This window comes from Lutjanus erythropterus, chromosome 8 (genome assembly GCF_056507025.1).
Source record: "Lutjanus erythropterus isolate fLutEry1 chromosome 8, fLutEry1.hap2, whole genome shotgun sequence".
Taxonomy (NCBI): Eukaryota; Metazoa; Chordata; class Actinopteri; order Lutjaniformes; family Lutjanidae; genus Lutjanus; species Lutjanus erythropterus.
Genome location: NC_139324.1, coordinates 29,541,597 through 29,559,699, shown reverse-complemented (window position 1 = coordinate 29,559,699; position 18,103 = coordinate 29,541,597). Strand labels below are relative to the sequence as shown.

The window sequence follows — 18,103 nt, the reverse complement described above, 5'->3', positions numbered from 1 at the left end:
CTTAAAGGGACAGTACACCTCTAAATAAAGAAAACACATATTTCCTCTGGCCTGTAGTGCTATGTAGTTTTGGAGATATATGCTGGCAAGAGGTCTGCCCGCTCTCGAATAAACTGGAACTAGATGGCACACAGCTTGAGGTGTGCAAAGTGAAAAAAAAACAAAAAACAACAGCAGTGTCCAGAAATCATATCATGACCAGGTTACTAAAGATAATCCACAGCCTCATTGTGAGCAGTTTAACTTACTCAGAACTTAACATAAGGGAGATACTGAGAGTCTAACCGTCTTATTTTGAAAAACAGGTTTATTTTATCTGTGCCACACACCCACTATTTAAAAATAAGATTCCCACAAAAGTCGCTACTCATTTCACAATATTCATAATAAAATACAGGTACTTCTGACTTCAGCTGTCTCGAGACGCCTCCGCTGGACCGTGACACTGTCCAACTCCCAGCTGGATCAAAGCCCAGTGCAGGTTTTTTTTTTCACGTCTGTCCGCAGGATGTCTGACGAGACTGGCTGAAGGAAATGCTTGGAGATGAAACACACGATATGCACCACATCAGAGGAAAAGCTCTAAAGAGTTTGTAAGGGTTTCCTACAGTATATTGTGCAGTACACACACTGAAAATACAAAAAAAAAAACCACACTCCTCCATACACTGTTTAGAGGTCAGAGGTCAGGCACTACAATACTGAGGAGACCACAGTGTTTGGAGTTGATATTCAGCACAGGCGAAGTACAGTATCAGACGTATGAAGTGCTACAATCATCCTTATGCATTAACAATATTTTGTGTGCTGTACACTCTATACATGTTAGAAATAACACTTGTAAATAGTGACAATGATACCTCCTTGTATTTCACACAATTAACAGATGAACAGTAGTACTGCTGGCACCCTATAGTCAAAAAGCTGTAAACAATTTTTTTGATTGGCTTGTTCATAAAACAATTGTTAATTATTTTTTTTTTAAAGCTGTGCGCCATTTCCTGCTTTTTCTTACAAAAGACTGACTGTAACATAAATAAGGTGTAAAATAAATACACACATACACTGAGATAAAGCACTGATGATAAAAAAGCCAATGGTCTATCTACAGTGGAAATCTTTGTTTCCCAAAGTCCAAGAGTCAGTGCATTTCAATAAAGAAAACAGTATTGCACTTTAAGATTTGAATCCACGAAGTGTCTTTTTCCAGCAGGAGGATTCTCTCCTTTCACATTGCACATCAGTGTTGTAGTAACTGTGTATTGATTTAGTGACACGGGCGAAAAGAACGCCTCCAACACTACAGATGAAGTTCGATATGTAAAGAGTAATGCAGACAATCTGCACTGGATTTTTTTCTTATTCATTATTTCTGCAGTTCAGTCCATCGTTTGTCAAAAAAGCTCCTCATGCTGTGGCCAGCACGTCCGATTTCAGAATCGTCTTCATTAAATCTTTCACAGTTCTCGAAAACCAGGTTCACATCAACGATGAAAGTTTCCAAACTTGAGTACCTGTAATTATTAGAAAAGGTTTTAATTCTAATGTCTATGCAGCATGGAAGTCTGAACTGGAAATCTTATGGCAAATCCACATGAAAAGCACATCTAAAAGCCAACACTATGCCAACATTTCTCATATATAATGGCCGGTCCCAGTATTAACATCATGCTGGGAAACAATACAAAATAAAGTTAAGATAATACTGAAAGTAAATTTCCCACTGGATGTTATATCTTTGCAGTATGAGTCCATGAGCAGAACAAGACAAATACTTGGCAAGAGTCTTCAGAACTACTGCATTGAAAGCAACCACACATAAATAGTGTCGAACATACAAACCACAAATGCAGACATGGCAGGATCTGATAATAGATGGAGAAAATGATCACTGCAACTGTGTGGAAATTATTATTATTATTATAAATTATTGATTTTTTGGTAAGTAACCACGTAATAAGCTGGATAACGTACAGTAAACAGGTCATTATGGCAAAATAAACTCCCTACAGGGTGAATCCTGATGCAATGACCTTCTCACTGTACATACATATGTATATATATATATATACATATGTATATATATATATATACATATATATATATATATATATATATATATATATATATATATATATATATATATATATATATATATATATATATATATATGTTATAGTATGTTCTTTTTGTTTTGTAGCCACGAGACCAGAAGTACATGCACAAATGAAATAAAAAGCAAACACAAACAACAACAGCAAGACTGTGACAGCAACATAAACATACTGGTTGTTGGTGAGCTTTTCTCTGATGGTGGAGAAGTCCATGGGCTTCTTGATGACCTTTCTGTATCCAGGGACAGCTTTGTGGTTGACCGGTGTGAGGAAGGGCCAAGCGTCCTGATGGGCCTCCAGCTCAGCCAGCAGCACTCTGGAGAGGACATGATTGATTGATTAATCTGATTTTATTATCGTGTCATGCACAAATAATGTGCCCCCACAGGCTTACAAGACACAATTATTAAGAAAAACAGACCAGAACCCAGAGTAGCAATATTTATTACAAATAATACTAAATAAATAAACAATCCTGATGTTTTATTTCAAGTTTTAGAGACAAAGGTACTAAACTCATATGCATTAAAATGATCCATTCCATTCTGTCATTGTCAGTTTGAATAGACATTTCATTTAATAGAGGTATTTTTAATTAATCATAATAAGGGAGAAACTGAAGAAAATGTGATTCATTCTCAACTTCTCCTAATTCACACAGCTGTTGTCCTCTTGGATGTTTTTAAATCGACCAACGTTACAGACCAGAGGGAGGATTCCTGTTCTCAGCTGTGCAAAAGACCTTTGACTCCATGACAAGTTTGCTATAACATATGATTCAGTGCTATAACTGTTTGATCTAAATATATGTTACTAAATTCGATTTTAACAAAATATCTTTTAACCATTTTGCTGCAAATCTAGCAATTGACTTCCTTCTTATTGTGTTCATGCTGCATGATAAATTATTACTGTACATGTATTGTCATTCAGCTTCTTCAAAAGTATCATGAAGCTCACTGAGTTGATTTACTCCAAAGGAAAAACCTTCACATTTTTGCCTTATTGATCTGGAGATCCAACAAAGATCACTGTGAACAGGCAAAGCAGGAACAAACACATGAATCCCCCCCTTTAATTCTAACTTCACAAGTCATAAATTCATCAAGAGCAACAAGTGCAAGCAGCAGTGGATATGAAATAATGTGGTGAAGTGGATGTTTTCATTCTCATAGATTGCCCAAGCATGATTGCCTTTTAGATGTATCACAGACACTTGTCAAAGAATTAACAGATGTTTAACAATGAGAAAAGACACAGTAAATGCTGCTAGGAGGTCCCATGCATGCAGTGAGTGTGTGTTCACACATACCGGCACGTTGCCAGTCCATTGGTGTTGTTGTCTTTGGCCATTTTGGCTTTTTTCGCACAGGAGACAGGGCTGTCATGCCTGGCCTGGGAGCAGGGCGGGCTGTCGTCTCTTTTCCTCTTCTTGAACTCCTTGTTACCTTTCTTTGGCATGCTGGTGCTGCTGGCAGCCTCCTCTTTGATGAGCTCTGCTAGCGCAGATGGCTTACCATTTCGTTTTACCTCACTGCCTTTCTTCCCTCCTCCAGCTGTTCGGCTCTGTTGCTTCCTGCTCCGGGGGGACTGGCCACTTTCCTGAATGACAGAACACACAAAAGACTGGTGTAGAGACAAACAAAACATATCACATTCAAATCAAATTAATTGAATGGGGTGACGCTGCTTAGCTCTGCTGGTGTACCTTCGCTACACAAGTGGGACAAAACCAGTCTCCATCAGGTATTGTAGTGATCTTGGGTTTATGACAGTATGTGTGGCAGCCTTTGTCACAGCCATCACAGAGTAAGAGCAGTTCTTCATTATCCCCTTTTTCACAGAGCTGGCAGTGCTGGAAACACCAAATAAGTGTAGCTGTGAGTTCAAACTGAAATACATCACTGTGAAAACTAGATTCATGTGATTCTGTGCAGTCAGGCAAGTTGAATCAAGCTAATATGTTACTGTGCTATTATCTGATATGGTTGTTGCTTGGAAATGATGAATTGTAAATTCACGCTGCTGATACAGCTTTCCTTTCTTTTCACATTTTACCTAACAACCCCCCATTTAAAGGGACAGTTCTGATTTTTTAAGTGGTGTTGTATGAGGTACTTATCTATAGTCAGTGTATTACCAACAGTAGGTGGCAGTCACAGGCCCTCAGTTTGGAGGTGGGGCAGAGAGTACTGGTGTAGGAAACTAAGAAATGTACTGCTCAGGACAGGGTCAGCAACAAAATCTAATTTAGCCACTTAAATAAAATCAATATCATTTTAAGTGTGAGAAAAAATTGGATTTCACTGCTTTACCTTGTTGTCAGACAGTCTTTTCTGATGGGAAACAGCCACTACATAAGCCATGTACCACTCTCTGCAAAGCAACAAGACTCCTTTGGCAAAAACAGTCATTTTACTTTGCAGAACACTGGAGTTTCAGGTCTGCCGCTGCCTCAATCAGTTAGTTTGTTTGTGTTATTGTGTGAGTTTGATGAATCCAAACTAACCCTTTAAAATGCCAAAGTTACACGATACAAACAAAGGGGCAAATAAAAATAGATATCAGGCAAGTTCACTTCTGATCCACTTTCCTAGAAAAAGCATTAACTTCAATCCCTAATAGAACAGGAGAAGAGGCTGTCTGGTGGCACCGCAAAGCAGGGAAAATATTCTAAATATGGCCTACACTTAAACTGATATTGAATTTTTAAATGGGCTTGCTGCTGACCCTGTCCGCAGCAGTAAAAAATCCTAACTATCCCTTTAAGGAACACAAGCCGTATACATTTATTGTGTTAACCTTGATTCTTTTCAAGAGGCTTGTGTATTTTAAAGGATCATACAGTTTCAACAAACTAATTGTTTATCCTTTAGATTTTACAAAATGGAATGAGAAGCCATGCAGCCAAAAAACTGGTATTCATTAAGGATGACAACTTTAGTGTGAGCCATAAATTGGTGTTTATGTGTATGTATGGTAAAACTACATAAACAAATCTGTCATGTGGGAGACAGAATGGGAGAGAAATTAGGGATCACTAACTACTTTCATGATGGATCGTTCCCAGGCAATGGATTTCTGCAGCTGCTGGAGGCAGAGTGACAGCTGAGCCGAGCTGCGGACTTCACCGAGGGCTTTTCGCCACAACCTCATCCCCGGAGCCACCTCCTCCTCACTGCTTTGAGGTCACAGAAAGTTAGACTGCAGTATAAGTAATCACATATACACTCTGTAACATGATCACACTGACTGAATCAGCCATTATCAAACAACATTAAAAAATAAGTAAAGGGGGAAACTATGTTTAACTGAGGAGACACGTGTTTAAAGTCCCGATGAAACTGCATTTCATGATTATTTAGCTTCTGTATCATGACGTATAGCCTATTGAAACAGGATAGGCAGGCAGGACATAATGTGAGAAATTTGAACGTTTAAAAGTGAGTGTGTCATAACCCTAAGTACCATGTTGCTCGGTAACTAATGAATCTTGGCTCTGTGCAAAAGTTGAATATTGATAAATGGGTGGATATCATTACTGGTTGAAAGATTGGAAGAAGGTAAGAATACAAAGAAAAGGAGTTTTGTATGTATTCTTTTGGCATAATACTGTTGAGGATGTGCACAACATGGCCCACGATGTGGGATAAAAAGTTTAATTTCATCTCAACTTTAAGCAGCAACCTGTGAGATTAAAAAACTCCAGAATGAATGTGGGATGAATCTTCACCATCAGTATTAGAAGATGGTGGAGGAGCAGGTACAGTGACATTATCTACTCTGATCAGAGAGGTTGTACTTAAGCGTCTCTTTAGGTACCTTCGCTCGATGTTCCTCTCCAGTTCTCCCAGCCTGATGACAGCTATATCGAGGGGATTGTTCAGCTGCCGCACCATGGCGCCAGGCAGTTCCTCCTGGCTGCTTTCTCTCTGTCCCGTCTTCTTTGGAGCAGAGGAAGAGAAGAGCTTGTGCTCGTGATAGACCAGATCCTCCCTCTCTGACTGGGGCTCAGGATGTATCCAGCCCTGACGGAGACATCGGGACACATGGTGACTGAATCACAACATTTGATAACAAGAGACAAAGTGAGGACACAAGAACCTATCTAAAGCATATATTTATAAATTAAAGGATAACTTTGGTATTTTTCAACCTGAACACTATTTTCCAATGTTTTTGTGTCTGCAGTAAGTGACTAATGGGGACATCAATTTTTGAGATTGGTCCAGTATTGAGGGAGTGATGCAGATGACAGAAGTGAAACTGAGCTACAACGTAATCCCTCCAGGCAACCGAGCACCACCATAAGTCCACCAAAAACGCTTGTTTTGGCCACTCAGTATTCTGATATAGCCAGACCTCTGTCCACAGTGCTCAGCACCGGAGAAAGATCTGGCTCCACATGTCGATACTCTGCTATATGGGGGAAAAAACGCCCTGCCTTCTTTGCATCTCTTTAGACCAAACACCAACGTCTTGGGTGGAGCCAAGCACAGGATGCAATGATGATGCTGCTCTGAAAAAGTGTTGAGGGGGAACATTTGCACGTCGGGGGGTGAACTCTTGCATTTAAATTGCTATGTCACTGCAAAAGAAAAGGTAATAGCTGTTAGCTTGTTTACGTTCGTAGCGTCCCAGGCACTAATTTGCACTAATTTGTTTTCAGCATGTAGGTTGCAGCTCGGAGGTTGTTTTTGTTTCCCAGGGACTTTGAAAATGTAGACTGCAGATGCTGCAATAGCACTTTAAACAAGCACCAGCAACCAATGGCAGATTTATACCTGCAGTGTGCATCTGGTGAGTATTGGACAAGACTGTTGGCCAAGATTATGGAAGGGATCCCTACAGAGACATAAATTTTTGTTAAAGAATAAGATTCATTTTTTTTAACCAGAAACAGCTGCTTTATTGCTCTCCCCAAACGAACCAGACTCCCTTTGCTAAAATTTAATTTTAACATCATCCTGATCTTCTTTCAAACACAACAGAAACAAAATAAAACACGTCTTGGCTCGTCTTTCCACTGTCCCAACAATCACCAGCTCTAGTATTTGGTTGAAATAAAATCTTTTGCAAAGCAAGTCTGGTTAGTTTGGCGAGAGCAATAAAAGAGCTGTTTCTTCAAACAAAATGCATCTTACTTTTCAAAGAAAGGTCCATCACTGTAGTGATCCTTTCCATAATGTTGCCAGATGCTTAGAATAACAATGTGAGCCTGTCAGTGGCAAAAAAAAAACTTTTGGGACTTACTTTGACAGTGTGCGGTTGCTCAGAGGAATTAGTTTTGTGAGAAAACATGGAAAAATAGGGTACAGGTTGAAAAATTATAAAGGTGAGAATAGTACAGCGGTTTGTCTGTACCTTGACCTGTAGTCCGGCAGAGATGACTTTCCTCTCCAGATCCTCGACCTGTTGCAGCAAGCTGATGTCCACCTCCATGGCCTGCTCCTCAATGCACCAATTCATCACCGTCTCCTCACTCTCCTCCTGCTTCTCCAGCTCAGCCACATCAATTGCTGCCACCACAGATAGATACAAAAGTTACAGTAAACTACTGTCTACTGAAAAAACTGCTCTTTCTGATGTTGCATCCAGCAATTTTCTTATATTTTGAATTTTATTTCAGGTACTCTAGTCTGCTGTTATCCAAACCAAACTTCTTCACTGATGATTGTATATTTCATCGCTTTGTAGCAACTTTGAGTCTGAAAATCATAAATTTCACTTCGTTATGTTAACATCCTGTTTGACTCTGTATTCTAAATTAACAATAATTAATGATTAATTGTAAATTTCTGCACTTAGCCTAATTATATCCTGATTCAATTCTGTCAAGTCACTGTCCAGGACAACATCCTCCGTTGCAACATCATCTTTAACTATTGTGACATGTATTTTTCGTCCATGTCTGTGATACAGACTTCCCTGTAACTCCCTTCTAAGCTTGCAGTCATTGATCAGCACGCTGTAGCAAGGTTTTTTTTTAAAAGCCATTTTAATATCAAACCATTTCTCTCTCGCTTTAGCAGGTCCCTGAACTTCACTGCTGACACTGTTAAATTATATTTTCATTTATGGATTTCTGAAAGCAGGACTTCAATCTCAGAACTTTATAAGTTCTCCTTTTTATTCTTTGGTGTCGTTTTCATGAATGAACCCTTCCTGACATATGGACAGGAATCATAGCCTTACATGGTGTTACTAGGGCATTAACTATGCAAATTTACAAGTTTCATACATGTGCACTCAAATACACACAGGCAATTCATTTACACAATTATCTGTGGTTAGGAGTGATTGCTGAAGCTGATGTGGCATGTTCATACAAGCTCTCGTACGAAAAAAGCAGAAATTTGAGAAAAGAATATGAAAATTTTCTTGCATGGGGCCCACTCTCTTTCTATTTAATTTAAGTGTGACCAAATGCCACAAGACTAAAGCTCATATAACAATTCTTTGATATCACTGCATGTTTGTTGACTTAAAGAGAGCAAAGCGGATGTGAACCAACCATCGTTGGAGTTGGTGCAGAGCTGGGTCATGTACTCCATATGTTTTTGGATCTGTTTCTGCAGAACCTTCTCTCTGATGCCTCGGCTATGGAGGGCCTTGACCAGACGGTGCAGTTCCTCCATGTCTGACACTCTCCACCAGCCACACAGCATCTCTGCCAACACACACATGGACACATTTAAAAACTATTGTCACATTTTTAATTTTTACCAACACTGGGGCATTGTATAACTGACCTACAGGCATCACAGCATGTATTCCACTGCTGTCTGGGCAGTGAGTGTCTTTAGCGTGGCATATTTCATTTGTGCGTAATGGCGCCGAGCCATTCTTACCCTCAGGGATAGGCTGAGGACTAGGGTAGTCCTGGGTCTTGGCCACCTCCGCAGCAGGGAATGAGGCACAAGTGGTCTTGTCACTCAGGGGCTCTGGGGTCTCGCTCTTGTTGACAGAGTTGTTATTTGCCAGAAAGAGGACCTTGTTTCCATTACTCTCTGCATGCTGGGAGGCCAGATCCAGCACAGAGGGTAGAGAAGTACCAGAGAAGGACAGGCTTGGACTTGTGGCTGTGCTGGACATGTCACACAGTGTCAGTCTGCTCTGATGAATGCCAGACTTTACTTGCTGAGAGGGAAAATACGCACACTTTAAAAAAACATTTTATTTCACTACCACATGCATAATGTATAATGCGACACAGTAGCAGCGGTTAAAAGGGTCCAACTTTTCAAACACAGCTACCCTGCAACCATGCTAAGAGTTTAACAGGCGTTTGTAACATCATGTAGTGTGGAATAACACATGTCAGTGTTCTGACAGAAGCACAGCGTGATCTGAAATAATTGTGACAGAGATGGAAGATAGCATTATTGTTATCCACCGACCTGAAGGACAGACGACTGCATGTTATTGATCCCAGCAGGAGTGTTGGAGCTGGCTGGAGCTGGCGGATTAGGGGAGAGGGAGGAGGGGGATTTAGTGCTGATGGTCTGCAGAGGGGAGGAGGAGGAGGCCGGAGGGCTGGAGCCAGAGGTGACCGAGGACTCGTCGCAAGGAGAGCGAGGAAAGAGGCTAAACCACTGGTTGCTCTTTTCCGTCAGTAACTTGGAGAGCTGGTCGTCATGATGGATAGACTGAGGGCTGCAGGTTATCCACGGGCTGCTTTTGAGCAGAGATGGCGCTGAAGCATCCATTTTATCCATCAGTCCCTGATGAGAAGTGGCTGTCTGAAGGGTGGGATATGAGGGATAAGATGCAGCAGAAGGGACTTTAGCAGAAGGACTGTTGTGAGAATTGATGTCTGGATCTTGAGCCATTTTGGCCACTTCAAGGAGTTTGCTGAGCTTAGAGAAGGAGCCGGGTTTTTGGAGGAAGAGATTGAGACTGTCTTTGTCCTGCTGGCTCTCTGGTGTGGCTGTGTCACCGTCTGTGCTCTGTGCTGGGCTGGAGACCACTGACTTCTTACTCTCTTCTGGCTGCTCTTCTTTTACGCTGATCACCTGAGCAATCCTCTGTCTTTTCTTCTCTTTCTCCACCTCCTCATAACCTGAGTAAGCATGAAAAGGTAACGTCAGCTCAGGCAAATGGCTCAAATTTCCATTCTATGCATGGTGAACAAGGACAAGGTGAACTGGGAACATGTGAGAAAGTGAACTGAGATGTGAGAAAGGGTAAATGTTTTACATTTTGAATGGAGTTTCTGGCTGAAAGAATGAATGGGTAGATAAGAGCTGAAGCTTTAAATTCGGTCCATTCATTTTAACAGGGAAACTTTCTCAGAAAACCTGGAATATTTTGGAAAGTATGAAACATATGAATGAGAGAATTGATAGCACACTATTCCCAACTATACTTGCCAATCTTGAGATCTCAAAAATACTTACTTTTAATTCTCATTTTCCCCCCTGCCACTGAGAGAAAATGTGGCAGATTTTAATAAATGCATACCCACTTCTGTTAAAACTTTCCTTAAGAAACAAGAATTCTTCTTTCCAGAACATCTAATATTTGCTTCACTATTTCTGGGGTCTAAATTGGGGTAAATATGAGAGAATTGTGATCCCAGGAGGAAACCAGGAAAAAGAAAAAGAAAAACAGGAGTCTCCTGGGGAAGCTGGGAGGGTTGACAAATATGTTCTCAATTGAGCTGCACATTTTGATGTCTGAATAAAGTTCTATGTCGAAAAAGATGGAGCTGAGTTGTAAAAAAAAAAGCAGCCAGAAGATTTTCATATAGATTGTGAATTCTACCAGAATTTAAACCCAATAAAGTCTGAGCTGTCAGTTCTGGTTTGTACCTTCACCGCTCTCCATGCCTTCCACAAACATGCCGCCACACTGCGGAAGCACCCAGTAACGTCTCTTGTAGCGGTCCTGTCCGATCGTCATGGAGCGCAGTGACTGAGATGAGTCAAATAACTTCTGTCTGATCTGACTCTGTTGCTATAGAGACAGAAAGTACAGCTATTAAATTCAATGATGAGCTCATGCTGCGAAAAAAAATGTATCTCATAGGGTTTAATTTACCTTGTATGTTTTTTCTATTTGTTTCTCCAGCTCCTCCATGCTGGCAGAGTGTACACTGTCATCCTAGATGAAAAGATCTCATTAGTGTGAGGCCAGTGGACTGGCTGACATTTACTTTAACAAACACTGATTTAGCCACTGGCTCCTGCTGTCACTGACCTCCTCTTCACATATCTCTGCTTTCTTCCCCTTCTTTCCCAAAGATTCTTCTTCCTCCTCATCGTCCTCGTCTCCTTGGTCTTCACTGTCGTCATCGTCATCCTCTTCCTCCTCACTGTCCCCTTCTTTCCTCTTGCATTTGTTTCTGGCAGCGGGAAGGACAAAGGTGTGGCTGTCCTCTCCCCCCACACTGTTGTCCCTCTTTCCTGTCTTTTTGGCATGGACGCTCCTAAGTCTTTGAAGACAAAAATGGATAGTCAGCTTGGAGAAAACATACTGTTTCAGCATCTTGTTCACTACAAAATGTCCAGTGTAAGCACAGTATCTTCCACTAACGGTTGAAATTATGCTTATACTCACTTGCGAAGCTTTCCCTCGACAACCCACTTGTCCTTCCTCAGGTTGGTCATGTGGTCTATATTTTTGTCGATCTCACTGCAAATTATCAGAAAGTATTGAAACACATGTTTCTTTGACCTTTTTGTCCAACAAAAAAGGGCATGATGGGTGTGCACCACTCTGCAATGTGCACCAGATGTGTTTCAATGTGTTTCCAGGACTAATGAAAAATTGATGACTCGCAGTTTGATGCAACCTTGTGAAACTGTCCATCAGACCATGGTTTGTCGTATTCCTTTTGATACTTCTGTTATTCCATTAAAATTGAAGCCTCCATGAATAAAACAAGCCAACACTTCCCACTCTCAGGCACAGAGATTGACTTGTTTGTTTCAGGCACATAAGGAACACTTGTTTATACAGTGCACTGAATTATTTTTGCAGGTTAACATTGACTTCCTTAGCGCCAGTGTATAAAAGCCTTATGACCAGTCTATTAACATTCTGCTTTATTTGTTAAATAACACAATAAAAGACAAAATGAGTGTTAGAAGGAGCAGGACCCTCACCTGATCACAGCCTTACTGCAGCAGAGCTCATTGACCAGGAATGCCAGCATGGAGGCCTTCTGTGATGGGCTGTGTGCCTGAAAAGCCTTGGTCCTGAGGCTGAGGGCCAGAGCATCCAGCTCTGTCTGCTCACAGTGAGCCTTCATGTAGATCTGCAGGATCTCAGACACATTGTCTCGGTTGATCCTCACATTAGTCAGGTGGTCCCCCAAAGCAGTCTTATTCTGAGAATGTTTCAAAAAAGGAGTTCAGTCACAGTGTTAGCCAAACAAATGTTTCAAGTGTAACTGCACCCCAGGTCTAAGCCTAAATCCACCAACTGCATAATTTTGAAAAATGCTAAAAAGAGGACAAAATGTTTAGAAGGGGACATATTGAGGGTGCACAGGACAACCACTGTAGGGGACGTGGTTAGGCCAGCAACCAGAGAGACTGATCACTACTCCTTGTAGCAGTTAGAGCTAGTAGTCTGAGCTAAGCAACCATGGGCAGCTGCTGTCAGACTCTGCAAAGAAACACTGGAGACACAGAGAATCTGCTCTTTCTGATGTCTACATGTCTGCAGGGGAGTGTCACTACAGCTTAGCTCTGCTGCTGCAGTGTGGTGCTGCTTCTACAGCCATCTTAAACAGTAAAATTTACACTGTGCAATTATCCATTTCTTAGGTAAAGTAAGCAACATTAAGTGCTTATGTGACCGCAGGGATGAGTCTGGATACATACAGGATGTGCGGATGACTGTGAGACATGCTTGATGTTTTCATTGACAGTGTTGTTATCTCTTGTATGTACATCTCACTAAGTGTACACAGAGCCTGAGACAGCCTCTTGATATGTAATATAATATAAAATGACATATTAATGTTAAGATTTCCTTTTGTGTATTATCCGATACTGTCACAGCTTTACGTTCTTTCTTAATTATCTTAAATAACACAAACTACTGCTGCATTAGTCACACAAGCAGTGAAAGTGATATTTGTACAACAGTTACATCTGAATCAATACATTTTATGAGTGCACAGTAGCAGGTGTGTGCTTGTTTTTGTATGCATGTGTGCACATACACTTTAAAATGATCCTACAACTTCTAAAATGCTCTGACAGATTCTCACCTTATGACCTGCAGGTATACCAGGATCACACACAGCTGCAGACAGTAGGCTCACCAGCAGGTCCTGAACCTTGCCCATACTGTCCCCGATGTTGAGCAACCCCTCTTGAAGGTCACTCAGGTTAAGCATGTGTGGGTCCATGTCTAACCTCAGGACCTTCCCAAAGCTGTGTAGAAACTGCAGCACCATCAGGCAGTCAGAGAAGGTGCTTCCTGGCAAGACCAGACCAGGGATCTGAGACAACTCTGGAAGGGGCTGAGGAGAAATAGAAAAAAGATTAAAATATATTGAATTATATTTATTGTCTGTCAAAAAAATGTATCTAAGATAATTACTACACCAGCCTTACAGGATTTACAAAATAAATAAACTAATAATTTTCAAAGGGCTTCCAGGAGATCCCAGGAGGGCTCAGCAAAATGCTAAAAATATATTTTAAAAAATGAAAGTAAATTAACATTATGTGAATTATTCTAAAACATTATTTAAAATAATACATAACATATCAAAATATTGTTTATCCTGCTCATTCTTCTAATTGCCTGCCAGTCAAAACATTATTCATCATGATATAAGCTGTCAGTGTTTGCCTGAACTGCCACCTGCCACCAGCCGCAAAACTGCACTGCTGAAATTTAGTGCAAACTCAAAAAAACTGACAAGCTTTTGAGAAAACCTGACAAACATACTAACAGCCAAGCTGACAAAAACTCAGCTGCAAAAAATCAGAAGAACTCCTGGCCAAGTAAAACTCACAAGTATGATGTAGCATATATAAAGTTTGGATTTACTGCTATGACTGATCCACTGAGACTGAACATTTCTCTGCTTCAAGAACCTCTCAAAGACTTTGGGTTTTTAAAGACGTCTTCCAAAAGCTAATGCTATTTGGGGGATGCTGGCTTGTAAACATTTGGGAGCCCCTCAGTTAAGCTACATGGTACTGAGGTACTTTCAGCCTATTTGTGTTATTCTATTTTAGCTTTATTCTTTCAGTTTATTGTTTTACTCTTTTTTAAATTCATATTCAAGTGTGTGTTTCTTTTATATGGTTTACTAATGTCTTTCTGTTCACTCTGAATCACCTTTTTTGTTAGGTGCTATACAAATAACTAAATAAAAAAATAAATATAATATTGTAAGACAGTCCAAAAAACATTATTATAACTTCCAGGAACTGGGCGAAATAAGTGTTTAAAATTATTTTAAGGCTGAGTTATATACATTTTCCAGTGTTTCTCACTTTTCTGGTGTTACTTGTTTTTTAATAAGTTGTCTATGAACTTCTGTTATGACTAAGGCACCGAATTCTTTGATTAAATGTGGGTGATCAGTAATACTGTGGTTTGTGTTATAGCATCAATAGCCACTTGGTGGCAGTATTTTGACCTACACCTGCTTTCTTTTTAATCAATTCCAGATGCTTTCAATGATATTACACATCTATTTTGGTAGATCTGATAGTGAAACAATGAAACCATAAATTTGTCAAAAGCATTTTTAATCTTCATGCCTATAGCTCCTACAGTGATTACACTGATTGAAAAAATCCCTGAGCTGGTGGAAAATCCAGTCTTTCCACACACATCTACTCCACAGATGGAGACTATCCACGGTGACATAGTTGGACTCTCATTATCATCTGCCAGCAGCTCTACACTGTGTGAATACCTTCTGATCTGCTAAACACATGTCTTCATTTGGCTTCTTCAGCTCCCTCGCTTTTTCCAGTTCCAGTCTTCTGAGCTCCAGTTTCCTCTCCTTGTTTAACCGTTTCTCATCCTTCTTCTCTTTCTTCACACGTTCCTTCTCCTATGGCCAAGAGAAACAGAAAGTATTATTGACACCACTGCAGACTGTTGTATGATCATGTCACACCGCTAGAGACTTCAGCAGTCTCACATGAAATTATTAAGCTAAAGTAAGCACAAGGAGCGTGAATGATCAGAAACAGATCAAGTGTTACCCACCTCTGCCTTCTTACGGGCCTCCACAGCCTTCATGAGCATCATGTGCTGCCTGCGTCTTTCCCTCTCCTTGCAGAACACAGACACACAGTTTCTATTCCTTTCACAGTTCAAAGAAAAATGGCTCATATGTGCTGTACACAGTATGAACTCAATGGCACGCATGACAGATGAAGAAACACAGATCACCATTTGTCACAGTCATCACAATGTCAAAATGTTGCACACTGCATAGTAGTTAAAGTGTAAAAACACATGACAGTTAAAACCAAATATGGAACACAACAGCAGATGAAAAGCTTAATTGCGGGTAGTGATGCATACACAAAGCATAAGCTCAAAGTTAGAAACAGCAATTATTAATCTGAGCATGTTGGCAAGCAGCACACTGAAAAGCTAAGGCCAAGAGTTTTAGAAGTATGAGCAGCAAATATTTAAGTGTTGCAGGGAGAAGCAAAGCACTGAATTTATAAACAACTGATGAACAATGATGCATGAAACTATCAGGAAATCCTGGAGATTAAGTTTAAATTATTATACTGTAACTTCTCAGCTATTGCGGCCTCTTACAGTTAAGGTACAATATATTTAATAACCATAATAAGTCCAGGCATTTTATCCAAAAGAATGGATCAACCTCTCACAAACTGCAGCATAAAGAGGCTTAACAAGTTTAGTGTCATACGGAATCGCAAGGAGGGAAAGTTGTGAAAATCGCCTAATTATGATCCAAACATGACTTTTTAGTGCAGGTGTTTTGTGAAAAAAAGAGGTGAACCTCACAAATTACAACAGAAAATCTTCTACAATCTACAAAACATGTTTACAAGTGTTTTTAACAATAACCTAGTACCACTTAAAAAAAAAAAAAACTGAATCAAGATCTAACTAATCCTTATTAATGCGGGTACTGAATAACATAGATTTAAAGTTGCTACAAGGGATTTCATATTTTGTTGATTTTGTTGGCTACAGTAGTGTTTCCATCATAATAACCACAAAATATTATGTGACAAATAACTTGACTGGCTAATGTACTACTCACTGTATCTTTGCCTGGAAAAATGTAAACATATCATCTGATTTCAAGGAGAATCTGACCTGGTAGCAGGAATCAAGAATAAATACTCAGTAACAAACTGAAACAGTAAAAAAAAACAAAAAAACTAAAACCTCCTTGTAGCTTTAAAACTAAATTATTTAAAGTTAACTTAAAACAGAACTTTAATATTACTTTCAAAATAACCCACTAGGTCATTTTGTTCCACTTATGCATCTAAGGGTTAAGAATTTCCTTTTGTACATCCACTGTACTGCATCCAAACTCCATGTCTCATATAAAACACAGCACTGAACCCTGTGTGTGGACACCAGACATCACTGATTTTTATACTTTACTCCACTTGGATTACGTAAGACTTTTCAATATGTTATAAATGACATATCTATGAGACTAGAACAGTTGAGAGTTTCTGTTGCAATCTGTGTGGAGTCATGTCATATAATGCCTGCATTAAAAGACAGAAATGAACAACCATGGTTAACATTTAAATCTCAAATGAGGAAATAAAACAAGAATTTTGTTCCATTGACTCAGTGTCATAAATCACTGGCAAGAACACAAACTGATTATTGACTTTTTCTCAAGTGATAGAATGGATTAGAAAGTTGGCTCACAAGCTGCAGAGTAAAAGGATTCTGAGTACCTAAATTTAATCAATCCAAAACAAAAACACTGTTCTCTCAGGCTATCAGAGTGCTTTGCATGCTGTTATATTTTCTGTGGAGCTAAGGCATTTTTGATCGTATCGGGCAGATAATGGATGTGTTCTCTCTCTGAGAGACAAATAGCACAGACGTATGCAGTGAGTGCACTGTTCTGGAAAAGCCATGCGGAAGGATGTAGTATGACTGCAGCCAGCACTACGCTTTACGCATTGCTATGATGGCAACCATTTATCACAACACGTTCACAGTAAACGTCAAATGTACAGAAACAAACATACCCATACCATATCTAGTCTATGCCTCTCCAACTCCTGGTAGAAAAAGTTGGCAAAGTATTAAGAAATAGAAAATCACACAAGGAAAATCCAACCGACAGTGAGCTGAAATAAAAATACACCTAAGAGTCCCAAAGCATATATTGTACAAAATAATGATCATGATCATTAGTTAGAGGCCATCTCAAAGACATTCAGCTTAAGCACAGAATACGAATGGACAAAATACCTACCTGGTGTTTCAGTATGACAGCTTGCAGTCTTCGCATCTCCTTCTCCTTCAAGAAAGAAAGATTAGAAAATCAATTAGAAAAAACAACATAAATATTCACAAACCTGTGGCAAGGCTGACTCTAAAGAGATAGCTCTAGTTATAGCAGGTGGGGCTGTATGAAGAACTTACTGATAGTGTGTGTATTACCTTTAGTAGATGGTGGTCAGCACAGAATCAGAGAGGAGTACCAACACAGAAGCTAAGTAATGAACTGCTGTGGACAGGGTCAGCAGCAATACATGACCTGAGGCCCATCTAAAATAATCAGTATCAGTTTAAGTGTATGCTATATTCAGACTATATTCACTTATTTCTTTACCTTGCCATCACACACCCTCTTCTGATGGGAAACTACCATTATATAACCCAAATATTGCTGTCTTTCACACAGCCAAACTCCACTGACAAAAGCAGCAATTTTATCTTGCAGAAAACAGGGGATACTTGTCTACTGCTGCTTCAATTAGTTGGTTTGCTTTTGTTATTGTGTGCCTGCGGTGTTTTAAAAGGTTCATTCGGAT

The 18,103-nt window shown here is 39.8% G+C and overlaps 1 protein-coding gene across 1 annotated transcript in view; it reads right to left on the bottom strand.

Moving 5' to 3' along the window:
- Positions 1-289: 289 nt before the first annotated feature.
- LOC146323030 (bromodomain adjacent to zinc finger domain protein 2B-like) overlaps positions 290-18,103 on the bottom strand; it is a 70,377-nt gene continuing 52,563 nt past the window's right edge. Inside the window, exons 20-39 of the mRNA XM_084725218.1 lie at positions 17,542-17,586; positions 17,318-17,344; positions 15,309-15,374; positions 15,010-15,150; positions 13,339-13,593; positions 12,224-12,447; positions 11,676-11,750; positions 11,316-11,550; positions 11,157-11,219; positions 10,928-11,072; positions 9,515-10,176; positions 8,966-9,254; positions 8,629-8,784; positions 7,479-7,633; positions 5,937-6,142; positions 5,160-5,295; positions 3,823-3,969; positions 3,427-3,716; positions 2,287-2,430; positions 290-1,514 (exon numbers count right to left, since the gene is read on the bottom strand). Coding sequence (XP_084581344.1) covers positions 1,367-1,514; positions 2,287-2,430; positions 3,427-3,716; positions 3,823-3,969; positions 5,160-5,295; positions 5,937-6,142; positions 7,479-7,633; positions 8,629-8,784; positions 8,966-9,254; positions 9,515-10,176; positions 10,928-11,072; positions 11,157-11,219; positions 11,316-11,550; positions 11,676-11,750; positions 12,224-12,447; positions 13,339-13,593; positions 15,010-15,150; positions 15,309-15,374; positions 17,318-17,344; positions 17,542-17,586 — 3,609 coding nt within the window. The 3' untranslated portion in view covers positions 290-1,366. The remainder of the gene's footprint in view (positions 1,515-2,286; positions 2,431-3,426; positions 3,717-3,822; positions 3,970-5,159; positions 5,296-5,936; positions 6,143-7,478; positions 7,634-8,628; positions 8,785-8,965; positions 9,255-9,514; positions 10,177-10,927; positions 11,073-11,156; positions 11,220-11,315; positions 11,551-11,675; positions 11,751-12,223; positions 12,448-13,338; positions 13,594-15,009; positions 15,151-15,308; positions 15,375-17,317; positions 17,345-17,541; positions 17,587-18,103) is intronic.